Source organism: Drosophila santomea, chromosome 2L (assembly GCF_016746245.2).
Source record: "Drosophila santomea strain STO CAGO 1482 chromosome 2L, Prin_Dsan_1.1, whole genome shotgun sequence".
NCBI lineage: Eukaryota > Metazoa > Arthropoda > Insecta > Diptera > Drosophilidae > Drosophila > Drosophila santomea.
The window spans coordinates 1701480-1725063 of record NC_053016.2 but is presented as its reverse complement, the minus strand read 5'-3'; the positions used below and the strand labels follow the sequence as shown (position 1 = coordinate 1725063).

At 46.1% G+C, this 23584-nt stretch overlaps 5 protein-coding genes across 7 annotated transcripts; 3 read left to right on the top strand and 2 right to left on the bottom strand.

Annotated features, from left to right (window-relative positions):
• Nucleotides 1-121: 121 nt before the first annotated feature.
• Nucleotides 122-8557, top strand: LOC120453987 (mitochondrial carrier protein Rim2). 3 transcript variants are annotated; one of them, XM_039638946.2, is made up of 7 exons: nucleotides 122-682; nucleotides 5744-5969; nucleotides 6213-6283; nucleotides 6343-6474; nucleotides 6547-6820; nucleotides 6887-7104; nucleotides 7567-8557. In XM_039638946.2, the coding sequence occupies exons 1-7, from the start codon at nucleotides 636-638 to the stop codon at nucleotides 7691-7693; spliced, it is 1095 nt and encodes a 364-aa protein (XP_039494880.1). In that variant the 5' UTR covers nucleotides 122-635; the 3' UTR covers nucleotides 7694-8557. The 3 variants fall into 3 exon arrangements, with proteins under 3 accessions (XP_039494880.1, XP_039494898.1, XP_039494889.1); XM_039638964.2 differs by having other exon boundaries at nucleotides 123-682; nucleotides 5744-5904; XM_039638955.2 differs by having other exon boundaries at nucleotides 123-682; nucleotides 5744-5948.
• Nucleotides 8558-8912: 355 nt separating this feature from the next.
• On the top strand, nucleotides 8913-13140 carry LOC120451806 (WD repeat-containing and planar cell polarity effector protein fritz). Its single transcript, XM_039635802.1, has 7 exons — nucleotides 8913-9623; nucleotides 10236-10536; nucleotides 10591-11541; nucleotides 11601-12109; nucleotides 12172-12569; nucleotides 12627-12786; nucleotides 12847-13140. The coding sequence occupies exons 1-7, from the start codon at nucleotides 9206-9208 to the stop codon at nucleotides 12957-12959; spliced, it is 2850 nt and encodes a 949-aa protein (XP_039491736.1). The 5' UTR covers nucleotides 8913-9205; the 3' UTR covers nucleotides 12960-13140.
• Nucleotides 13055-13980, bottom strand: LOC120452055 (39S ribosomal protein L48, mitochondrial). Its single transcript, XM_039636156.2, has 3 exons — nucleotides 13843-13980; nucleotides 13683-13781; nucleotides 13055-13588 (listed from the first exon to the last, which is right to left on the bottom strand). Exons 1-3 carry the CDS (start codon nucleotides 13852-13854, stop codon nucleotides 13154-13156), a joined length of 546 nt encoding a protein of 181 aa, XP_039492090.1. The 5' UTR covers nucleotides 13855-13980; the 3' UTR covers nucleotides 13055-13153.
• On the top strand, nucleotides 13970-17293 carry LOC120451879 (transmembrane protein 87A). The gene is made up of 10 exons (XM_039635924.2): nucleotides 13970-14170; nucleotides 14271-14331; nucleotides 14426-14511; nucleotides 14578-14772; nucleotides 15061-15219; nucleotides 15284-15567; nucleotides 15720-15935; nucleotides 15999-16119; nucleotides 16185-16338; nucleotides 16394-17293. The coding sequence occupies exons 1-10, from the start codon at nucleotides 14063-14065 to the stop codon at nucleotides 16618-16620; spliced, it is 1611 nt and encodes a 536-aa protein (XP_039491858.1). The 5' UTR covers nucleotides 13970-14062; the 3' UTR covers nucleotides 16621-17293.
• A 377-nt stretch (nucleotides 17294-17670) lies between these two features.
• On the bottom strand, nucleotides 17671-19539 carry LOC120451973 (F-actin-capping protein subunit beta). Its single transcript, XM_039636038.2, has 2 exons — nucleotides 19332-19539; nucleotides 17671-19057 (listed from the first exon to the last, which is right to left on the bottom strand). Exons 1-2 carry the CDS (start codon nucleotides 19332-19334, stop codon nucleotides 18230-18232), a joined length of 831 nt encoding a protein of 276 aa, XP_039491972.1. The 5' UTR covers nucleotides 19335-19539; the 3' UTR covers nucleotides 17671-18229.
• Nucleotides 19540-23584: the final 4045 nt, after the last annotated feature.

The window sequence follows — 23584 nt, the reverse complement described above, 5'->3', positions numbered from 1 at the left end:
TGAATTTCTAGGGTGGCCCAAAATGGCGCACTAAGTGGCGCCCTGAACCGCCCTTCTTCCCCATTTCGTGGGGCATTTTTAGGCATTTTCCTGCAGCCTCATGGCGGCGGCATGTTTCCACAGTCGCAGTGCGGTCACTCTGATGGACGTGTTTTCTACAGCGGATCAAAAATAAATTACTGCAAACCTAAATCACAAACGCTCAGGATCGGCGAGCTCGAAATCGAATCACTTCACCGGTCGAACGACGTACTTTAACTGCGCGCCTAGACTAACCGTAGGTTAAGTTAACGCTCATACGCTGCAAGCAGTGCAGTTGCATAACCAGCCGTTGCCGAAAAGTTGCAAAATCACATCGCAGCGAAAGCCCACAAAGTTCAAAGGACAATAGAAAGTGGCAAGTGGCCAGTGGCAAGAGGAAGAGGAGTGCGTGCTCAGCGGGTCAAGAGCCCCTCCTCCTGGGGCCTCAGCTCCCCCCTCGTTCCTTACCCCTCCGCCCACAGCGTGCCTTACAAAAACAGTGCGTTCCCCGAGAAAACCCAGTGCGCGTTAACTCCCAGTAACTAGTTGCCCAATCCGTCGCAGGAAAAGGAGGAGAAGGAGGAGCAGATCCCGGAACTGGGCAGCCCGCGAAGATGGCCCAGAACACGGCCGACACCCTCATCCACCTGATTGCCGGCGGGTAAGTAGCTCCCGTTGGGCCAGAGTCTGGATTCCAGAGACACCCAGAGCAACTGCCTCAACTGCGTCTTATCGCGGGTCAGGCGATCATCATAGTTGAAACCGGTTTGCCCGGCCTTTGGTCGTAATTGTGGGGCGAGAACGTCGCAATTGCGATTAGATTTGGCTCGCGAATGGGGGACGCAAAGTGAACTTTTTATTTTGGCGCCATTGCCAAAAGCGAGGAAACCAAGGAGCGCGAGGAGTCCGGAAAAGAAAGGCCGCCAATCTGATCTTGGGGAGGAAAGCACGCTGCGTTCACGTGCTTTTGGCCATGTTTGTTGTTCGGCAACGACAGCTGCTGAAATCGCAGCTGAAATGAGCGAAATACACAGAACCGAACAGAAAAGAACAGAACACAATTGATGAAATGCCTGCAGCGAAGAAACATCCATAAACAGAGCAGTTCTGGGTTCAATTTCCCCCAGGCAATGTCCAATTGGATTTATTCCCATAATTGCTTTGTTGTTGTTGTGTTGTTGTTTCCCTTGTGCCTTTTGTGGCCGCTATTTGTTTCATGGGGCTATTTTTAGACGCGTCGCATCTGAATTTATTTGTGTTTTCACCTGCACCCTACACACACAACAGCCAGGCACTTTAGTTCCTCCATCCAAGCGGGAAACCAGTTTCCAGCACCAAGACGAGCCCCTGGTCAATCGGGAAACGATCTGAATCTGGGCTTTGTTATTCATGCTCCACAACTCCGAGCTTCGTTGTATATTTTTCCTTGATATTTACATGTTGTATAGTAAACAAGTGTGGTGATATTACTTTCTTTACTAGGTATCTTTAATGCTCCACTTTATATACAAAGCTCACCACTTTTCCATAGTTTGATTGCAGTGACCTTGGTGGAGGCCTTTGATAGCATGACCCGCCATAGTAATTCCACTTCTAATGCCAACGCCACAGTGGCAATCTGGTCTTTCCGGGCAATTTGCCGGCCGGCAGTGCAAGTCCACTTATCAGCGGTGCAAAGGCAACCACACAATTGGTCGTAGGACTCGTGGCAGCCATCCCTGTCCCAATGTATCCGTATTCGTATCCCTATTTGTATCTGTATCTGTATCGGTATCGGTATCCGTATTCGTATTTGTATCTGTATCTAACGAGCTGCTGGCACATATGCGTAACACGAGGAAATACGAGGCGCGACATGCACGTTGCAACCTGAGCTGGCTAACCGCTAATACCCCAGTTGTTCTGGCCACCGCCCACTTGGCGTCCACTCGCTTCCCGAGTATCTCGTGTTGGTGCACGTTGGGAAAACAAGCCTCCGCACATTGCTATCGCCGGCAGTAAGCCGCTCGGCAAACAATCAAGCGACATCCATCTAATCGGCCACCAGAGGCCTCCAAGGGGCTTACATAAGTTGAAGGGGCGCAGTGCACAGTGCTTTGAATGCATGCCTAATATTGTTCCAAGATCGGAAAACAGCTTACTTGGGGCCTTCATAAGTAGCTGCCATTTGTAGTTTACTATGTTGTATAGTAAAGTATTTGCGAAATGAATCGAATCTATTCCCTGAAACTTAGGATTTGGCACACCACATTGCGCACATATAATAATAGGTATAATAAATAGGTGGTGCATTGTGCGCTTCCTACATACGAGTATCTGCTGTCTAGAAACAATTCTAAATTGAGCTTGGCAAGCGATTTCGAATTTGTTTTGGTGCTCAGCGAGACACAACAGGCAAATAAACTTTTTCTGGCACACTGACTCAGTTGAAGGCGAGTGGGGACTGCAAGTTGCCACAAACAACAGAACCCCAAGGTGTGATAGCAATGTCACTCTGGCTACCAGTTGCACTTGGCTCTTGCGATTCCTGCTCTGCTTTCTCTCGCTTTTTAGATTATCATAATACCCCAAACTTTTCCATCAGCTGGCATTTGTTTTCTTCTTGCTTGACCAGTTCAAAATATCCAACAAAATGTATTCTCCGCCCGTTTTTCATTCGTGTCCCTCTGCACGTACGCATATTTCAAAGACTGCTCATACTTTGTGCAACTTAAAAGGTAGCAATATCCAAAAGGAAGAAACCTTAATGAAAAAGGTGCATTTTACATTACTCGAAATGATATTCATATTTATTTTAAACCACTTGGCACGCTGAAATTGTGTCAAGGGCGTCGTTTTTATAGCACTCTTGATCTAGACACAAATTTTCATAAATATGCGGAAGCCAGAAGTGCGAATGAACATTTATATAGAATATATAGATATAGAAGGTCGCGTGCCAATTTGTATTTGAAAATAATGGCTAAACTCTATCATAGTTCTGCAAGTAATCAATCTGAATCAGCTCAGCACACAGAGCTCCCTAACCTTCGATTCCTTTGACCCATAAACAATAACATTGAAAACTTTCCATAGATTTCGTAATCTTCAAAGTAGCCCAAAGCAGCAGGAGCTGGCTTTTTAAAGAAAGAAAAAACGTGAAACAAAAACGGCATTGATAAGCTGAGAACGCAGGTCTGCGAAACGCAAAAACCATTGAAAAGCGCGTACTATATGCGCTGTGATAAGCAAAGTCTGCCCGAAAAGCAGGCGTCTTTATCAGTCGTCTGTGAGGTGTGTGGTGTGTGGGGGGATTCTGCCTCGAGCACCTGGACAAAAGTCACCCCAGCAGAGCTGACGCATTTCCCCAGCCGAATTATCACACCGAATTCGTGTGCTCCCCTTTTACTTTGGACGTATCCCCATAGACGAAGTCTGCGGGTCCAACATTTGCGCTCTTATCTCCGCAACGCGTGTGTTTTTCGGCAGGAATGTCAAGGAACAGATAAGTCGCACCGGTTAATGTGAATGCACAATGCACGATTCTCGCACATGCGTCGCCAAAGGCCATCGATCGGGAGAATAGCTATATGCATATATATATATATCTGATCGGACTAAACGAACTTGGATGCTCATGTACACCTTACTAATTGAGCATTTCACATGCAGCGAAACTCTTGAAGTACTTGGCTCAATATTTACTCACGGATTTATTTGCGATTGAGCTCGAACTGCGATCTACTTTGTGGCGCATGACTGGCACTTTTGCTTGATTTATAGCTCAATGGGTATCTAATGGTGCGAGCAGTGCTCCAGATCATCTGCCCTCTTGTATTACTCCTCATTTATCACACTTTTATTGCTGCTTCGTCACCTGCAACTGGCGAAGCGAGTCATTAATCGTTGCACTGAATGGCGTCTTATACCTGGATTGTTTGTCCAACTGTCTGGGTAAATTACCTTCGGTCAGTGTGGAATGGGTAGCAGTTAGCTTCATACTCGCATGATGCTAATTGAAGCTGAATGCATTGATCAAGTGCGTTTCATTTTTATGAAAGGATGTGGAATGAAGGGAAAGTATCCAGATTAAGTGACCGAAAAGCAGCATATGGCGTGCTTAGTTAGCCATTGAGATAATTGGCCACAGGTTCCATTATGTCACTGCCATTAGACATGGCAGATTCCAGGCGGATCGGGCAGCCGTAGAAGTGCTCTGTCTCCAGTGGACATAGCTCCCTAATGGATTTGCTGGCTGATAAGGGGCTGCTTTTGCGCGGTCAGTGCAATTCATCCGCTGGCAGGCAGCAAAGGTTATCGCAAGTAGAGCCGGGTCAATCCGCAACCAGTTCGCACCGGATTGCCATAGCCGGGAGTCGCAGCTATCGCGTCCAGATTTGCGAAATCAAACGACGCCAGACGGTTGATTAAATGTTATAAATGTTATTTTTACTACAACTTTATTGCTCTGGGATTAGGGCAGCCAGCCATTCGTGTCTGTCCCCAAAGTATCCAAGTATCTGCTCATCGATCAAACTTCTGGGCCCCCTTTTCACTGCCACTCAATTTCCGCTTCTGAGTTGCATAACCTTTTCCCCTTTCGCGAGTTTATTGCCGCCGATTATAGTGATTCAATTTCACAATTCCCAGTTGCCAACTGCCAACCGGCAATTTACAAGTTGGCGATCACGAGCTATGCTTCTGCAAACATGCGCCCCTATCTTTCCAGATAAAAGATAAAAAGATAAAAGTTCCCAGCTGCTGTTTTCCCCATCGATAGAGGCAACTGTGTGGGCTTTTGGGAAAGGTCGTGTATAATTAATTTTTGGGGGCACTCTTGCGCCGCCGTGTAAACAAGTTATTAATCTTGGGTAAAACAGAAGTCAAGGTTGAGGTGGCTCACCTGCACCTGAGTGCTAAATGGGCTATTTTAGTGATAGAAAGTCTACTAGATCTTCATGGAGCTCCATTTGCATCTCCTTGTGCTTTTTCGCAGCTCAGTAAACAAATGAAATCAGTCGACCTTGCCTTACTTACTTACTTACTTGCACTTGGAATTTGCAACGCATCGAAATGGAAAATGTTCTATGACTATAATGCTACTTGGTGGACATCAGCTGCTCCTCCCAGATTCCAACCCTTCCATTGCATTGGGCAAACGCCACTCATTTCCGATGCAGCCAATCAAGAGTGGCCAGCACTTAAATCGAAATCGAAATCGACATGGAAATGGAATGAATTGGCATGGGACAAGCTGCTCAAGTAGTTGACTATACTATATGTGCTATATGCACGGAATGGAAGCACATTTTTAGCCGGCGAATTGCGCAAATCCAAGAAATACGAGTTTGGGAAACAGATATTTTTCTGCCTGCTTGATTGCCAAATGAGATTTATTTTTGTGTTACTCATAGTTGAACACTTGCCATTGAAAATGGGGCGGCATATACGAGTATGTACATACGCTCTAAAGGACTTTTGGTTCTATTTATGTCTGACAAGATTTAATTTAAGATGCCTAAAAGTTGAATTTAAGAAACCTAATAGTTGAATTTAAGAAACTGAAAAGTTGAGTTTAAGAAACTGAAAAGTTAAAGAAAGGAATTAATAGTGGGAAATCTAACTTAATGAAGTGCAAATTTCTTGATCTATGTCATATATGTAGGTTCCGCTCACTACGGTCACTATTTTTGGATGAGATTACTTACTTGGGAATGTTTTGCTTTTATTTTCATGCGCGCAGATCCGCTGGCACAGTGGGTGCCGTGGTCACATGCCCCCTGGAGGTGGTGAAGACGCGTCTGCAGAGCTCCACGGCGTTCATGACGCCCACGCGGCTGGCGGAGAATGCCGGAGGACCGGCGAATGGGGGCCAATCGGAGCTGCTGCGGCCGGAACAACGACGTAAGCTAAGCACAACGATATTACGTAACAGATCACAGCCACAGGTGATTGGGGGTGTGCGTAGGGTAGTACCAACTTCTTTTACCTATTCTCTCATGCCCATCTAACCCACCGCCCACTGCCCACTGCCCACTGCATCTAAGCCACTGCCACTGTCACTGCCACTGCATCCTAACAAGCTAAAACTCCCGACTCCCGATGCCTGGCACCTTCGATCGATGCCTTCGATTCCATCGATGCCTTCATCTCCATTGCCGCCAGCCTGCGATTGGAGTGCTTTACTAACTCAACCTGTTTTTGCCTTGCAGATCATGGCCATTTCACACTGCGGCATCTCATCCACAACGCCCAAGTCCATGAGCATCGTGCAGTGCCTGCGGTAAGTCAACTTAAGCTTCCATCTACTAGAATACTTTATGCTCATTGCTGCACTTGCAGGCACATTGTCCAGAACGAGGGTACACGCGCCCTGTTCAAGGGGCTGGGTCCGAATCTCGTGGGCGTGGCCCCATCCCGTGCCATTTACTTCTGCACCTACTCGCAAACCAAAAACACGCTCAACAGTCTGGGGTAAGTCTGCTCACTCGCTGTACATCCAACTGGGCAATCCCATTAATTACCATTAATTACTTGAATCCGCAGCTTTGTTGAACGCGACTCGCCACTGGTGCACATCATGAGTGCAGCCAGTGCCGGCTTCGTCTCCTCCACGGCCACGAATCCCATTTGGTTTGTGAAGACGCGCATGCAGCTGGACTACAACTCCAAGGTGCAGATGACCGTGCGGCAGTGCATCGAGCGGGTCTACGCCCAGGGTGGTGTGGCCGCCTTCTACAAGGGCATCACCGCCAGCTACTTTGGCATCTGCGAGACCATGGTTCACTTTGTCATCTACGAGTTCATCAAGTCCAAGTTGGTAAGTAGCAGCATTTAATGCCGACTTGCTTAGTTCCCTTCTAACTTTGTATCGTTTTTGTGTCAGCTGGAGCAGCGGAATCAGCGGCATACGGACACCAAGGGTTCGCGTGACTTCCTGGAGTTCATGATGGCCGGCGCTGTGTCCAAGACAATCGCCTCCTGCATCGCCTACCCCCATGAAGTGGCACGCACTCGTCTGCGGGAGGAGGGCAACAAGTACAACTCCTTCTGGCAGACCTTGCACACCGTTTGGAAGGAGGAGGGCAGAGCAGGACTCTACAGGTGGGTTAAATTGGATAGTATGGGGGGAAATTCCTATAAAAGCAATCAATTTCAGCCTCGGGGTTCCCTTGCTCAGAAAGTTCCCTTTTAAATGCACCTTGAAATAGATTAAATCTTTCAATTGCCTTGACATTTGGCTGAGGTCTAGAAAATCCCACAGCACCTAATGGAATCCCTCTTCCAATCGGCATTTCAAAATGTTATTTATAAAATATATATATGCACTTTATAGAAACACACTTTTCTGCTCGATCATAGCTAATGAATTGCCATAATGCGCCACCCACGAATTCGCGAAATCTATTTAAATTCTTTTGCGTCGCACATTTCTGTTTGTTTACCTTAATTTGATTATCACTCGCGAGCGTGCTCACTCGGTGTGTTTTATATTTTAAGGGGACTCTGGCACCGCAAATTCTCCTACTAATTTACTAATTTACTACTTTACTATCCATTCCACAGAGGCTTGGCCACGCAGCTGGTGCGACAGATTCCCAACACGGCGATCATGATGGCCACCTACGAGGCGGTCGTCTATGTGCTCACGCGGCGCTTCAACAACAAATCGAACGAGTTCTACGACTTTTAGAGGCCTTTCAAAAAGGACTGGTTAACGAAAAGTAGGAGGAGGAACCCAATCTGTGCATATGTAGACGCGACTGCTGCAACTTAATTGTAATTTGTAATCTTACCCCGTTTTTAGACGATCCAAACCAACGAGCGCAAATTCTTAGTTAACTAGCTTCTAAGTCACACATGAAACGAACTCGATAGACTTAAGACGTTAGACGTTGAACGTTGGCCAACAATACAAAATGAGAGATGATAAATGAGAAACACGCACCAGCATCGAAACTGAAACCCATTTCGCTGCTGTTTGGTACAGAAGGATCTGCAAGGGAAACGTTATCAAAATTCAAAAAGGCTGCTATTTAGTTAAAGTTACAATATATATTGAGTGTATAAATGTGGTTGATTCTTGGATACGTGAATACTTGATATAGTGTAAATAGGACTCGATTCGTTATTTTCGCTGAGAGTGTGTTGTAAATAGTTGAAGAGTGAGTCCACTGGCGTTGCAATACGGCCTAGTTTTCTTAGTTGTAAGCACAAAATGTTGAATGCCGCTCTATATATATATAGATATTGTAGAAACGACCGATCCCATACGTACGCTAGCCCTAATTTGTACACGTTTGCGTTAAGTTTCCTCAAGTGCGATATACAATTTAGTTACCATTACTCTACCTACCACTACTTTAGTTATGTTAATAATATTATCATTGCTGTTTATTTAGTCCACTAGTTAGCCAGTTAGTGAGCTCCGCAGCGAGCCATACTTTTCCCCCCAAAAACGTATTTCACTGATAACTAAGGAAACCACTGTGAATAATTGATTGCAATCCAAATTTGCTGGTGAAATCAATAAATACAACAATTTTGTTTAAAAATATCCCACTCGTTTGCTGTTTTATGTCGCCTGAGCTCTAATTCCGTGCATTATCATTATCTTATCGCCCAGCGTCTGCAGACCCTCGAACATAGTTCATAAAAGCGAGATGAGATAAGCTAATTTGGCCAAGATAATACGTTATTTTCTTAACTGAGTTGAAGTGATTTACTAGCTTATAAAAAATTCCTTTGCTGAAAAGAGAATTTCAAAAATTTAGACCCTGGTTCGAGTCAGGGCTATAAACATAGCATAGCCAGGTACAACACCAACTGGCTCAATCGAAGATCTCCACCACCTGCACGATCGCAGCTCTAGTCCATCTCCATCAACGCCAACACGCTCAACAACGTAACGCACTGCCGTCTCTAGTGACGTAAGCAGTGTTTCGAGCAACAAGTTTATTTTATTTTCATAAACAAAGTTTGTTGAAGGCGAAAAATCCTGCTCAAAGTGCTGAATCGTCGGCTATTCCGCTAGTAACCTTTATAACAAGTGAAAGAGCAGCCAAAGAGCAGCGCACTTAACCCGGATAGAAAGCAATCAGTGCAATTGGAGCAGCTTGAAAGGCCAACGCCAGCAAATCAAGAGAATTGTTAATCGAGTTGACACCCATTCCACCATGCAAATCGATGCACTGGAGGCCTGAACATGCTGCTCAGCGAGACCCACTTCTGGACCACGGTGCGGGAGGATGTGGTGCGGATCAAGAGCCAGGACCTGGGCGCCTTCCGCTACCTCAGGCAGCGCGACAAGGAGCAGGAGCAGCAGGACCTCGCCTTCCTGGCCAAGCGCGACTACACGGAGCGTCGCAATGGACTCGCCGTGCTGAAGAACAGCGGTCGCAAGTCCACCGGCCGCTTGAAGGACAACCTCAAGAAGCTGGAGGATCTGCTGCGCCAGCACAGGATCATCCACTCCGAGTGGCAGGACGCGGCGCAGGTGCTGCTCCTCTTCTCGCACGGCCTCATCGCCCACATCTGCGTGGACATCTACACGGGCGACATCCTGCGCATGGTCTTCGAGAAGTACCTGGTGGGCAAGCTCGCCTCCGAGGTCATCACGGATGGTATGTGCGCTCCTCTCTCTCTCTCACTTTTCACTCCGAAAGTCTCACCACCTCGTTGTGTGCCCTCCTCCACCCTGCCCATCATCGCATCGCATCGAAGCCATCCATCAATCACCTGGGGCAGTGCATTTCTGCATGGGCATCTCGGCTGGCAAACATCTCAGCTTACAGAACTCGAAAATCAGTTAAACCAGCACGCAATATTTAATGGTTACTACACGCCTAATTAAGGGTTCCTCGTTATTAGTTCGAATTACTAAGTGAGCCTAGGGTATCAGCCATTCGGCAGAGTGCAGTCGGCATCTTGGCCTTGCTCCGCGGAGCGCTGCTTGTGCAGTTATGGAGAAATTTGCATTGGCCGCTGCAACAAGTGCGACTTGATTTGCACTTTCCCACACCAACACAGCCGCACGCACACATGCAGGGGCATGCAATTATTGTAATTTTTAATTAATCTGCTGGCTTGTTTTGTTGCCTGTAAATATGCGAACCCCGAACCCCGAACCCCCTATCCGCCCCCATCCCCCAATCCCCCATCCACCAGCTTTCCATGTTTTGTTCGAGTCACTCATTCAGCTTTGTCGCTTGTTTCTTTCGTCGTTGGCTCGCCAGCTTTTTTCACCCGTTCCCACATCGTCTTGGCCTACAATACCAACCAGCTGACGGTGGTGCATCTGCAGCGGCCTAATGCGCGCTCCCAGGGGCCGGAGAAGATCGCGAACATGGATCCGCGCATCTTCCACGTGATCATACCGGGCGCCACAGAGCGCAAACTATCCCGCCACCTCACAGTCAACGGCAGCTTCGATCTGTTCGTGGTTTGGACGCAGTCCTCGCAGAACGAGGTCTATCCCTGGAGGCCAACGGTCAGGGACCAGGATCGCGCCAACATACATGTCTTCAAGATCAAGGGGTAAGTTCCAATCAACTCCAATCCAATACCACCATAACCAATTGCTTTGCTTAGTTTGCAGCTGGAATCGATTGCCTATTGCTGGTCGGAGAACGATCCGCTGTGCGTTGACTTCCTGCGGAGCAGCGAGAGCCAGATCATCACCCTGGAGCAGAAGGTATCCCGCAAGGGCGACATAAGCGCCGAGATCTGCTCCTACGAACTGGCCGCCGGCAAAATGCAGCGCACCGCCATCACCTCCATTCCAATGGGCGCCCAGATCTGCTCCTTCGCCTTTAGTCCCGACCAGGAGAAGCTCTTCCTGGGCAGCATCGATCGGAATATCTGCCTGCACGACCTGGTCCAGCAGTCGACGAAGTACGCCAACCAGATTGAGATCGTGCCCAATCAGTGCGCCTGGCACTGCGACTCCGCCATGCTTTGTGTGGCCAACGAGCGCTCGGTGCTGCAGTGCTTCGACCTGGCCCTGGCCACCATTGGCCATCAGCTGGTCAGCGAGAGTGTGACGCCGTCCAGCTTGCTGGACCTATCGCACTACTTTGTCGCCCAGCCCACGCTGCTGAGTGTCGCCTTCAGCCGGAAGCCAGATTTGTCCACTTTTAAGCACACCTACGCCCAGACGGATTGCCTGCTGCTGCTGATCTACGAACAGGGTCCGCTGGCCTGCATGCGCATCTTTGGCGGCACCGGAATGCGCGGCGATATCCACAACTCCGGACTCACGGCGGACGTCATTGCGGACAAGTATCTGCGGCTGCAGCAGCCGGACAGAGCGGTGAACGTGCTGGCCGCCCTCAACTGGGAGACCTACGGAGCCATGTGCCTGATCACGCTGCACAAGATAGCCAACTATGTGTTCTTCGGCGGCGACCAGCGACGCCCGCGCATCGAGCTGATGGCCAGAGCGCTCAAGACCTTCGCCCACACGCTTTCCGAGGAGACGAAGGACGAGTTCAGCGATCAGGTGTACGACCTGAAGCGCCGTTTCTGCTTCTATCTGCTGCGGTGAGTTGCGCTCATCTAAGCCTGCCATTTTCTATTTTGAATCCTTGTATTGCCTGCAGCAAAAACCTTTTCGCTGAGGCCTTTGAAATCGCGCAGGATGTGGCCGACTATGACATCTTCATGGACCTGTACAACCTAACCAAGTGCATCTCCAGCCTGAGTGAGTTCGCCCAGGTGGCCTTCACTCAGGCAGCTGCCATAATCCACGAGGAAGATCGTGCCAACGGCAATCTCAGCCTGACCTGCGACCTGCGCTCGGAGTCCGCCTGCTCGCTGTCCACCTGCTCGGACCTGTTGCGCGTCCAGGGTGCGGCCATAGCTCCCGAAACCGGACTAGGCCCAGGTCTGGCGCAAAACCAGCAGGTCCTCAAGAACTACGTGCCACCGCTGCCCTCGTTCAAGTCGAAGGTGTTCAACGCTGAGATGATCAAAATCAACATACCCAAACCGGAACTGAGGCCACCCTTGCCGAAGGTTTCGCTAGCGCCACCAACCTCTTCGCTGGCGAGTCTAACCCTGAAGTCCAACAGTCTGCAGCAGGCGCCCGCAAAGAGTCTACACTCAAATGGTTCGTAGGAGGAAGGGCTGCTTAAGTAAATTCCTCAGCACTTTCAGTGTTTATGATTTCAGGCAATGTGTGGTCCCAGGATGTGCCGGATCAGACGGTGGGTCTGCCCATGGCCAGTAGTCCCCTGCCTCGTCTGCCGCCCTCAAGCATTGCAGATCAGAGCGCCCAGCTGGGCCAGTTCAACACGTTGCCAGCTTCGCCTCCGCCGACAGCCGCCTATCAGCCGAAGTTTTACCAGCATCCGCTTGTCTCTGGCAATATACCCGCCATGCTGCCCTCGCTGCCCAGCGAGGACTACCAGAAGCGCCTGCTGCTGAAGAAGCCCACTGCATCCATTCTGTCCAACCCGGCGAATCCAGCACCCGCGAACGGAGAGGCACCCGCCACGCCCGCAAAGTCACAAACGGCCGAGAAGAACAAAGTCAAATTCTCGGATACAATACAGGTGGCGGTGGTGCCTGTAAGTTAAGAAACCAATCGAGGATGTGCCAGTTTATTAATGCTTTTGCTCCACCAGGAGATTCCGCGCAAGGAAAAGCCCATGCCTCCCAAGAGAAATGGTTACTCCAGGCCAGCAGCGCGACACCTGACCAATCCCAAGAAGGAACTCGCAGACAGCCTGCCGCTGTGTCATCCCAACGACGAGTACCTCAAGGATTTCAACCCCATAACTACCAGTGGGTATTACTTGAGGTTACCCATATCCTTGCTCCATTGACATTGTTCTTTCTCCACAGATGTGACCAAGCCGCCCATTCGACGACGCGAGGAAGAGCCCAAGAGCGGCAGCAAGGGCGGCAACTCCTCCTCCTCCTCGTCCATCAAGGTGGTCCACTTCGGCGTGGTCTAGTAATCCATAGTGCAATTGCTAAGCGTACACCACTTCGGTTAAGAGCTGCGTCTTCCAATCGTTTGTAACTATTGCCGTCCCAGTTAGTGCAAAGCTTTAAATAGGAAAGTTTTTACTCATAGGTTCTCTATACTCTCTACACAGGTTACTCATTAAAGCCTAGCATTAAATGTTTGCCAAATCGGAGGCGCCGCCTACTTCTTCTTGGTGGTGGTGGGTCCGCCCATGCGCTCCAGCTCGTCCTTCAGGTCGAGCAGCTCCTTGTCGGGCACGTAGCGTCGCTCCTCGCAGTCGTCGGTGTGCTCCTGCACCCTCAGGCTCACTCCCTCGGGCAGCGCCGCCTGGGCAAGGCGCAGGAACTGCGGATACACTGGCGCATCCACGTTGTTCAGCTGCAGATTGCGCTCGTACGTGGTCAGCTTGTACTCCGACTCGATGACCGTGGAGTTGGGCCGCAGGCGCTGCACCGTCGTCTGCTGCGGCGGCAGGGCGTAGCAATCGGAGACGTCCAGGTCCAGGTACTCGGCCACTCCGTGCAGAAACCTCTGGTAGCTCTCCAGCTGCGGATAGTCGTAGCCCTTGATCTGCACGTTCAGGCTGTCGTACTGCGGGAACTTTGGCTTGAGGGACTGCAAAACGGAGGGAATGGGAGATAAATTACTATATAAGATAGTTCCAGTGCTTAGCTGCCTAAAATGTATGTGATCTCAGTTGGTGACCCACCTCCAGGTAATCCGGCTCGTAAACACTGCCACTGGTGCTCCGCACGGCAGTTGTGGTTGCTCTCGGCACCTGCAGCGCCAGCCGCACACTTGGCACTATCTAGCACAACATAGAACATTAGTTTTAATAGAGAGTTTAATAGATATCTTCAGCTATTTACCCTGCGCAGCATTTCGTTGTTTTCAATTTCTCGCAGTCAGGTTATATCACCAGCTGATGGCGTGCAGCCACACTGGGGCCAGCGCCACGGTCACACTGGCAGATGCGTCCGATAGGCTGGGGCAGTGTTATCGAAGAGCGATAGGCACCGATGAGTTCGGAGAAGTAGAAGAGGAAATAATATTTGTATTTACTTAAGTCCATCGTACGCAGCACTCGAAATGCAGGGATTGGCCACGCTGTTGGTGGTTGCGTTGGCACTGCTGCTTGGCCCGGCGAACACGGCCGGCAAATCGGATCCGGGCATCGTGGACGTGCTGGTGACCACGGTTAGTATGCGTACCACACCACCTCAGCCGCAAACAAATGGGGGAATTAATCCGTTTCCGGCTACGTAACCACTGCCTTGTCCCGTTCTATCCCACACAGGACTTGTCCAGCATCCGGGAGCAGCGTCCGCTGCTGGCCAACACCAATATCTACGCGCAGAGTAAGTACAGGCGGCGGCGGAAAACGCGTGACGAATGCCTACGACTTACCCACTTACCCCTTTCTTCCACACCCTCCTGCTTCAATGGTTCCAGTTAAGGGCTGCAATTCCAATGTGGAATCGAACCTGACCATCACGTTCCGGCTGACGGAGCATCCCTGCATCTTCGATGACCGCACGGTGGGTACTCCGCTGCCATATGGCTCCATGCCCACTTAATCCCCTCAATGTTGTATCCCAAAACAGCTGCAGACCATTGCCCAGAATTCTACGCTGCAGAAGAACGTCACCATCAATAATGTCATCACAGAGATCACCAGGACATATCCCTGCAACGAGCTCATCGTGCTGGCGATAAACAAGGACAAGCTGGTCGAAGGAGCAGCGATCCCGACACCGGAGCCCAAGCATCCCATGCTGGAGCACAAGCACCCACTTTCGGTAAATGCGACATTCAGTATATATCAGCGATAAGTAGAAGCACGGCAATTACCCAGGCGCAGCCAAACATTTGAGGCTTTTCCTTATCAGCTTATCGTTTAAACAGGGTATTCTGTAGGTAGGCAGGGCATACTGCTTTTACGGCCTGCATGAAACATTTCCGGTCATTTGAATAATTTGGGTATACATTTTAGAGCACGCCATTTCATTGTATGGTCTATCAGTTTTCTAAATTCACTGATAGAACAGAAGCCACGCAGTAATTGAACGACTTCCGTTTCCTTCCAGCCCACAACGAGTCCGATTGCGAGCGTCAAGGAGGATGGCATCTACGAAATCGAAGTGAACATTGGAGCATCCCAGTCCGCGCAGTTCAGTGCCGTGGTGCACATAGAGTTCCTGGGCCCACACGGCTACATTTCGGCCATAGATTGGCCATTCCTGCCGGTATGCGACGAGTACTTCAAATTCTATTTGTTTATGCTTTATATGCCTGTTTATTTACCCACAGTTCTATCTGATCATGTGCATTGTTTACGTGATATTTGGAATTATTTGGCTTTTTGTTTCATTCGCTCAATGGCGAGATCTGTTGAGAATTCAGTTCTGGATTGGTGGCGTCATACTGCTGGGAATGCTGGAGAAGGCCTTCTTCTACGCCGAATACCAAACGCTGACGAACAAGGGCGTTGCTGTGCAGCACGCCGAGCTGGTGGCCGAGTTTGTGTCCTGTGCGAAGCGAACGCTGGCCAGGATGCTGGTCATCATCATGAGTCTCGGCTTTGGCATTGTCAAGTGAGTGGAACCACACGTTTGATTCGGTTAGAAACAGAACGACCATTAAACTACCGCCTGCAGCCGTGTAGTAAAGCAGCTGCTGATAGTAACCGATCCACCTAAAGCAATCCAGTTTGATGGCATTCCTTAATCCATTTCATCTCTTTCAGACCCCGCTTGGGACCCATGCTGCATCGCGTGGTGGGTGTGGGCACCCTCTACTTTGTGCTGGCCTGCGTGGAGAGCTACTTGCGCATCACCAATGTGAAGACCGATCGCAGCGAGTTGCTGGTGGCGAGCATTCCACTGGCGGTGCTGGACACGGGAATATGCTGGTGGATTTTCACATCGCTCGTGCAGACCACTCGCACTCTCAGACTTAGAAGGTGACTAATGCGAACGATGAGGATGATTACACTTGCTACAAATATGTACATTTCACATTGCAGGAACATGGTCAAGCTATCACTGTATAGGCACTTTACCAACACGCTGATCTTCGCTGTTATCGCTTCCGTCATCTTCATGCTGTTTGCGCTGCGTTTGCGTAAGGTCGAGAATTGCACGCCTGTGAGTTATTGATTAGCATATATGGAGCTGCGAACGCGGGCTTACTGGTTTCAAATGCTTTTTAGGGCTGGCGCGACATTTGGGTGGATACTGGTTTCTGGCACATTCTATTTTCGGTTCTGCTGCTGGTGATTATGATTCTATGGCGACCAACGAATAACAACCAGCGCTATGCCTTCACCCCGCTGCTGGATAACCCAGAAGACGAAGACGACGAAGGTAAGCTGGAACTTGAGATTGTCCAAACTTCAATTGATTTTTCACATTTTGGCAGACGAGGAGGATCAGTTCGTGGCTGATGCGTACGGCGTGAAGATGCGCGGCCAGAATGGGACGCCGAAAACGTCGACGGCTTCACGAAATGCCACGACCACCGAGGAGGACGACCTGCGCTGGGTGGAGGAGAACATACCATCTTCGATGGCGGACTCGGCGCTGCCCATCCTAGACTCCGATGAGGAGATCATCAACACCAAGTTCGAGGTGTCGAAAATGCAATAAGCTGTGACTTTCGCTGGACCGAAGAGACTTTTTACGCATATTTTTGCACATTCACGCAAACCATGTCGCCCGCCAGCAGCAAGTCCCCCAATTTGCAGTGTATTTCTTAGTTCTATCCGCCATCGGGGAGGAAACCGTTTATTGCTGTGCTGCGCTGACACTGATCTTCCAATTTCGAGAACTGTTTGTCCGGCCACGCCTTCTGAACCCGTGTAAAATATTGTATGTAATCGTAGTTCCTTCTACGCGCACGTGCTCCCCCCTAAATAAACCTAACTTATTCATAATACCTAGCCTAAGTTGTAGATACCTACGCGACGAACCGAGAACTTAATTTAAAAACGATTTCACTTCTAGTGCTGAGCCCCAAGCTATTGGTGGTCGCCTCATTGTATGTATATAGCTGGTAACACAAAACGAAACGATCTATATAATTGTACGAGTATTCTGTAATAACTATGATAAACCGACGATGTCCGTCGATGACAATGTCGGGGAATCTTTAACTTAAACTATTCGCTGATAACTGAAAAGATTAAAAGTAATTGTCTAAGTAAGCACACATTCGTTTGCGTCACACACCTCAAGGTATTTAATTAAATATTTTTAATCGAACGGTCTTAGATTTTCATAAATAAATGCAATCGTATCTTAAAGGTAGCCATGAACCAAACTGCCCCTGTTTTCGTGTAGTCCTTATCTAACTAGCTTATGATATGATACAAGTTTGTCATGACTAAAACTACAACATGGTAAGCATCGATGCAGATATATATATTTACTTTTATATATCTTATCTTTTGCGATAATAAGTTTGAACGAAGCAGTTTCACTTTCCCCCAATGAAAAGCTCGGAATTTATAATTCAATATTTATTAGTTTTCTTTGTATAAAATTTCTCTTTGCCTTCCAAATTTTTGTTAAAAAAATATTAAGTAAAGAAGAAAGGTAATGTGCATTTCCTCAGATAATACAATCACAAAGCGATTTCAGTTAATAATTTGCTTCGAGCTCCTTACTGTTAGAGTACACACAAACACAAAGTCACAATTAATAAACACAATATTTATTCGCGGAAGGATTAAGAACGAAACTCAAGTGCCTCAGGTGCCTCGACTTCGGTGCAAATATGCATTATTACAAATAAGATACAAATACTTATGGATACTGTCTTGAGGGCGGCGAAGTTGGCATTTTCGGCTGAACTCTGGATGAAGCGCGACTCTAAACTGCAACAATGTGGGAGGACAGTTGAAACGGGCGGGCGGGCAAATTTACATTAATATGTTTCTCGCGGTGTAACAATTTTCTCATGTAACAAATTTACTGCCTAGAAATGCGTATTTAATATTTTAGTCTGCTTTTTTAGTCCAGTCTAAGCGAAGTCCTCCAAGCTGCTCGGCCTCCAAAAAAGGGCGAATAACACCGAATTGGGTGGTTGCAGCCCGAAATATTATGAAAATTATTTCTATTTATGACAATATTTAGTAGCGACGTCAGTGCCTTGCAATTCGCACACTACTGCGCTCTCTCTGGGAGCATTCGGCTTGTGGGACCCCCATGGACTGGATTGGTTTATGTGGAAATTCAGCCTTCAGCCGCTCAGTACTCAGTTCGATTCGGGCTTGACATTGCGTCGCAGGATGGCCGCTGCGAGGTCCTGCTTCATGGCCGCCTGTTGGCGCTGATCGGCCAGCGATTGTGTGCTCCTTAGTCCGTTCACAATGTCCTTGGTCTTGCCAAAGTAGATCTCGTTCAGCGTGTTCCTGATCTTGTTCTCCATCTCCTCGACCATCTTGCCAATGTTGGCGATGTGCGGCGACGACTCGCTGACGTTGGCATCCTGCTCCTGTTGGCGGGTCAGCGATCCGCCCAGATTCATGGTGCCCGAGCCCTGTTTGTTAGTCTGCAGCCACAGCATGGCCGTGGAGGTGAGCTTGTAGTGGGCCGTCCTGCCGGTGGTCTTCTCCTGAACCTCGACCACATGGATGGAGTCCCAGCAGCCGCGGATCATCTTGCTGCCGTCGCCCGCCTTTTTGATCAGTATAACGGCGGCAAATCCGTGGTCCAGATCCCATAGGTAGACGGAGGAGACGCCTCCCTCGTAGTACATCTCCCTGTACTGATCGAAGGCATAGTTGGCCTCGATTTCCAGCTTGCGCAGTCGTTCCGAGGGCATTTGGCCATCCTCCAGCGGCGGATAGTAGGAGTTCGACCAGGGCGATCTGTAGGAGTCCCCATCCCGGTTATAGTCGCACAGCAGATAGTCCTTGCCGTGCTCCTTGTCCTTGGCGATCTTCAGCGGTTGGTCCACGGAGGAGAGCAGGTCCTCGCAGAGATCGGGTGCCAAGTCTATCAGATCAATGAGGTTCTTCTCGATCTGCTGGGGCGGCAGCCTTCGCATCAGATCCAAAGCGCAATCCATCTGCATTTCCGACTGAAAGAGCAGAGATACAGATACACCATTGATACCATTGAGTCACTGCAGCGATAAGAGAGCCGAAAAAACCCCTCCGCTTTCTACTGCCACCCGGCAAAATAAGGATTACCATATATGGGCATTATTTGAGGCCACTGGCCGCCGCCCATGCGGAGCTTCTCTCCGTGGATTAGGTGCCTTAGTTACCTTTGCCTTGTGGAATGTGCGGTACCGTCCAAAATCACCGTTTGTTGGCCTGCTTTTTTCTTGTTACTATTGTAGTATTACTCACCATTTTGTTACTTTCTGCTTTCCCTTGTTTCGATGGTTTGACACTGTTTACGTTGCAGGCCTCCGTTCGCTGGGCAGGGCCAATCTTAAACGCTAGCTAGGATTTCGGGCTTATATTGCAAGTGATTGCACTAAATTGACTCTTTTCTTTATTATTAGGATTTTTATTTTTGCTATGGTGTGCTAGAGCTGGAACACAGCCCGATACTTATGCGCTATCGATGATTTCGGAGAGGCATCGATTGCTTGCACAGTTCGGACTATCGATTTCCTAACCGCAACTATCGACCGGAAGTAAGTGAAAATAAATATAACAAATGGCCGTTATTTTTTAAATTATGAAAACAAAATCGAGCCCTTTTTAACATAGCACTGCTCTACAGTGCACAACAACAACAACAAAATAACTTTGGCACCAATTCCGCATAAAATAAAACCATTGTCTTACTTTTATTATATTTTAGCAACAAGTTTATTGAATTTAGTTTCGTTCATATACTTTTATGCTTAATTCCATTCTGGTTGCCCATTTCCTCTCCGTGTTTTGTGAGTTTCTGTTACAATGCGTTTGGTTTTTGTGACTGTGGGTTTAGCTTACTCGTAGTTTTTAATATGTTACACAAAAATGTATGGCATAATCGAAAGTTTTCTTTTTTCCGAGTTCGTGTTTAAAATATATTTAAGCCGCTTCGCTTGCGCACTCTTCAGATATACATACATACTTATTTAGAAATCATATGCGTGCTCCGAAAACGTATCCTTCTGAATCAATCCTTGGATTTCTTGATTTTTACATTAATGTTAGCCAAATACGTAGCGTGTGGGATTTTGCCTCGTTTAGTAGTAGTAGTTCAATAAACTTAATTAACCGCTTTGGTTTTAGACTGCCGCTTCAAGGGCGCTTTTTAGGTGTATACTTCGACCATATACAATAAATGTAAAATCTCAGACTTTAATTTTTAACTAAGGTGCACTACATACAGAAATCGTTCGGAGAAATGTGAACTAAATCAAGGGTTTTTGTTCGCAGCTCTGCGTTTTTTTAGCCTGGGTAAAAACTGTTACAGGTGACTTGTAAAATTAGGGCAGGTTTCACTAATCGCGAATAACTTAGATAATTATAATTTGTATTTCGTAGTCGTTCTTTTGAAGTTTAATATTTCGGCTAATTAATATTTATTTACTTATGCTCTGTCGCATTCTAGACACTGTGCCAATATTCGAAATCAAAAGCGGTTTCAGATTTAATAATAATACATAACTCCATTTTCAATCGTATTTATCGTATTTCTCGTTTCATCTTTTTTTCTTTCGCTCAATAATTATGCAACACTTGCTTATCAACGCTTTGACAATCAAATGTAATCACAGTTTTATGTTTTCCTTCTTTATATAAACTCATTTTCATTTAGCTATTTATTTCACTATTTTCGCATTTCGCGTTGAGTATGTGTGTGTGTTTCTGTGAGTGTGTTTGTTGTGGTTTGTTCTTCTTGACTCTTGACTTGTGTGGGTGGTAAAACTAAAAATACTTAGGGGTGGTAAGTACACGCCTAGTCCTCATGTGCTTCAAAAACTCACCTAACCTTCCCTCCATCCTCAATCTTCAATCTTCAATCCTCAATTCTCGATATTCAATCCTTAATCTTCAATCCTCGATCTGCAACCTAAGTGTCCTTCCCTTCGGATCCATGCTTATGAACATCTCAACTCACTGATCCTTGCCATGATCGCATATTAGATTATTAATACTATTACGTATTTAGAAAACTTTAAGAATATTGCACAACTTGTGAAAATGCTGATTCTGACTGCCCTCTCGTTTCGTTATAAGTTTTTAAAAATATTTCATTTAATATTTAATACCTGAGTTGTTCATAATCGTTTCGCATGATTATTACATCCGTTTTTTTTTCGGTTGCTTTCATTATTTTTTAATCGTAATACATATCGAAAAAAGTTTCTGTTTTGTTTTTTGTTTTCTGTTTTTTTTTTATGTTTGTATTAAATGCATGTATACATCGTCGTGAGTCTTGATAATGCCCTGAGTTTGCTCCAAACGGATTTGCGTTTTTTAAAACTATTTTTTGTTTTTCGTTTAACCTTATTCACGTAAAGTACTCCTCATTCCGAACTTCTTTCTCAAGTGGACCGTTGTCGTCTTTGGATTTAAGTGGTTAAAATTTCGTTTGGGTAATTCGAAAACTTTTCAGTTCAGAACAAAGTAAATCGAATAGTTAGTTCATTGTGGTAAATTTCATGTGTAACTCAAGTTCTGTTGCATTTTGGTTTGAAATAATTGGTCCAAAATAAAGGAAAAACCAAAAGGGGTTTAAGCTGTTTGGAAACTGAATTTCAATCCTAAAAAGTCACACCAACTGTCCGTTTTTTCGAGCGACAGCCATCCTTAAAATTTTAACTTTATATTTATGCCGAAAAATTTGTACGATTTCTTCTTTATCGATTCCTCGCCTCTATATATATTTAATTAATTTTAATTTATCTGCTAAATTTTGTTTGTTTTTTTCCTGAAATTTTGTACTCGTCATTGTTCCAAAAGTTTTTTGTAGTTTTCAAGTGTGACTTATACGCAATAAGAACGCAATTCGAATGGGAAAACTAAAGCGAGGGTTCAAATCAAAAACAATCAAAACACACACATTAAATATAATTTGTACTTCCTTCGATCCATCGTGTTAGACAAATTTACAACAACTTGATTTACACATTGAGGGGTAGACGTGGGAATGCTCTATATATGGGGTATACTCGTACATACCATAGTGTACATACACATACAACTAGCTTCATCAAGCATTTTCATCTTCAAATTTCGCATTGAACTGAACTGTAAAGTTGCTTAGGCCTAAACACATTGAGTTTCATTAAATTACTTTCGATAGTCGTAAACTTTAGTATACATATTTCGTTACATTTATGTTTTTTGGGGGCAGTGGGGTCATAATCAATCGAGTCCAAAATGCTGTCAGTACTGTGGGAATGGGAATATGGGGAATGGGAATTTCGAATTGTGTTCAATTTGGATAACCAATAAAATTGCCAATTGGAAGTGGTTTGTGTTTTTTTTTCTGGGGTTTAACATTTATTTAGTTGCATTTTGTTTTAGCATTTACGTGTTTATAGATTATAAATTTAGGTTTTATCGTATAATTGTTACAAATTAGAAAAATGTGTATAATGTAATGCGTAAACAAGCCAATTTGTTGCGATCGAACAGAACATCAAATCATACAAAATATATATTACATTTTCTGCCACTTAACTTAAACTGGGTTGGTGCATGCAGTTTTCGTTTTTCCTTTTATTATTTTATAGTTATTTGAAATAACTTAGGTAAAGTAAGCATAATAGTGTTTCTGGAAGGGAATAGGGATGGGGATTGGGATCGGGATCGGGATCGGGATTGGGGAGTTGGTTCTGTTGAAGGGGTCACAAAATCATATCGAATCGAAATGTAATCGTAAGTACAATTGGCTTGTTGAGGGGTTGGTTTTCGTGTTATTTGCTTCTTGACATTTCGCGCTAAATATTAATAGAAAAACAATTACTAACAAAAATATATAACAAAAATTACATCGAGCTCTTACAAAATGTTCGGTGCACTAAATTTCACGTTAAATTGAACTTAAATTTTGTTTTGTACGTGTGCACACTATTCTTTATATTATTTATATAGTTACATTTATTATATTTGTATTCTCGTTACAGCTTCAATTCTGTTTATGGATTTGCTTACTAATTAATTTATACAACTCAAGGTAAAGGTAACTAAAGATTACTGAAAAATTACGAATATACAATACACAATTCTTCTTGTTTAATTTATTTTATGTACAATAATTGTGTGATTTCGTGACATTTTGTTCACTTTTCGTGTGCTTTACTGTACTGTACGCTCTAAATGCAAAATGGCGACATTTGTGTTTTTTGTGTGTTTTTAGTTTTAGATTAAGTTAATTACGCTCTCTGGGATTTTCTTTCGATTTTTTGTTTAGCTTGCAAACATATTTTACAAAGAAATTATTTTACGCCGCTTGTCGAAAAGTTGGGCCTAAAATCTGATTACAGATAAAAGTATTTTTGCTTTTTCGTTTTTAAATAAATATTTATGTATAATTGATGCACGTACATAGAGTGTTGCCTGTGCCTAATATTTGTTATAATTTTTATTTTTTTCTTTAGCCAAAAGTTTAAGCCTAAAATGTTTGTTTTGTAAAGTTTGCTTATTCACGC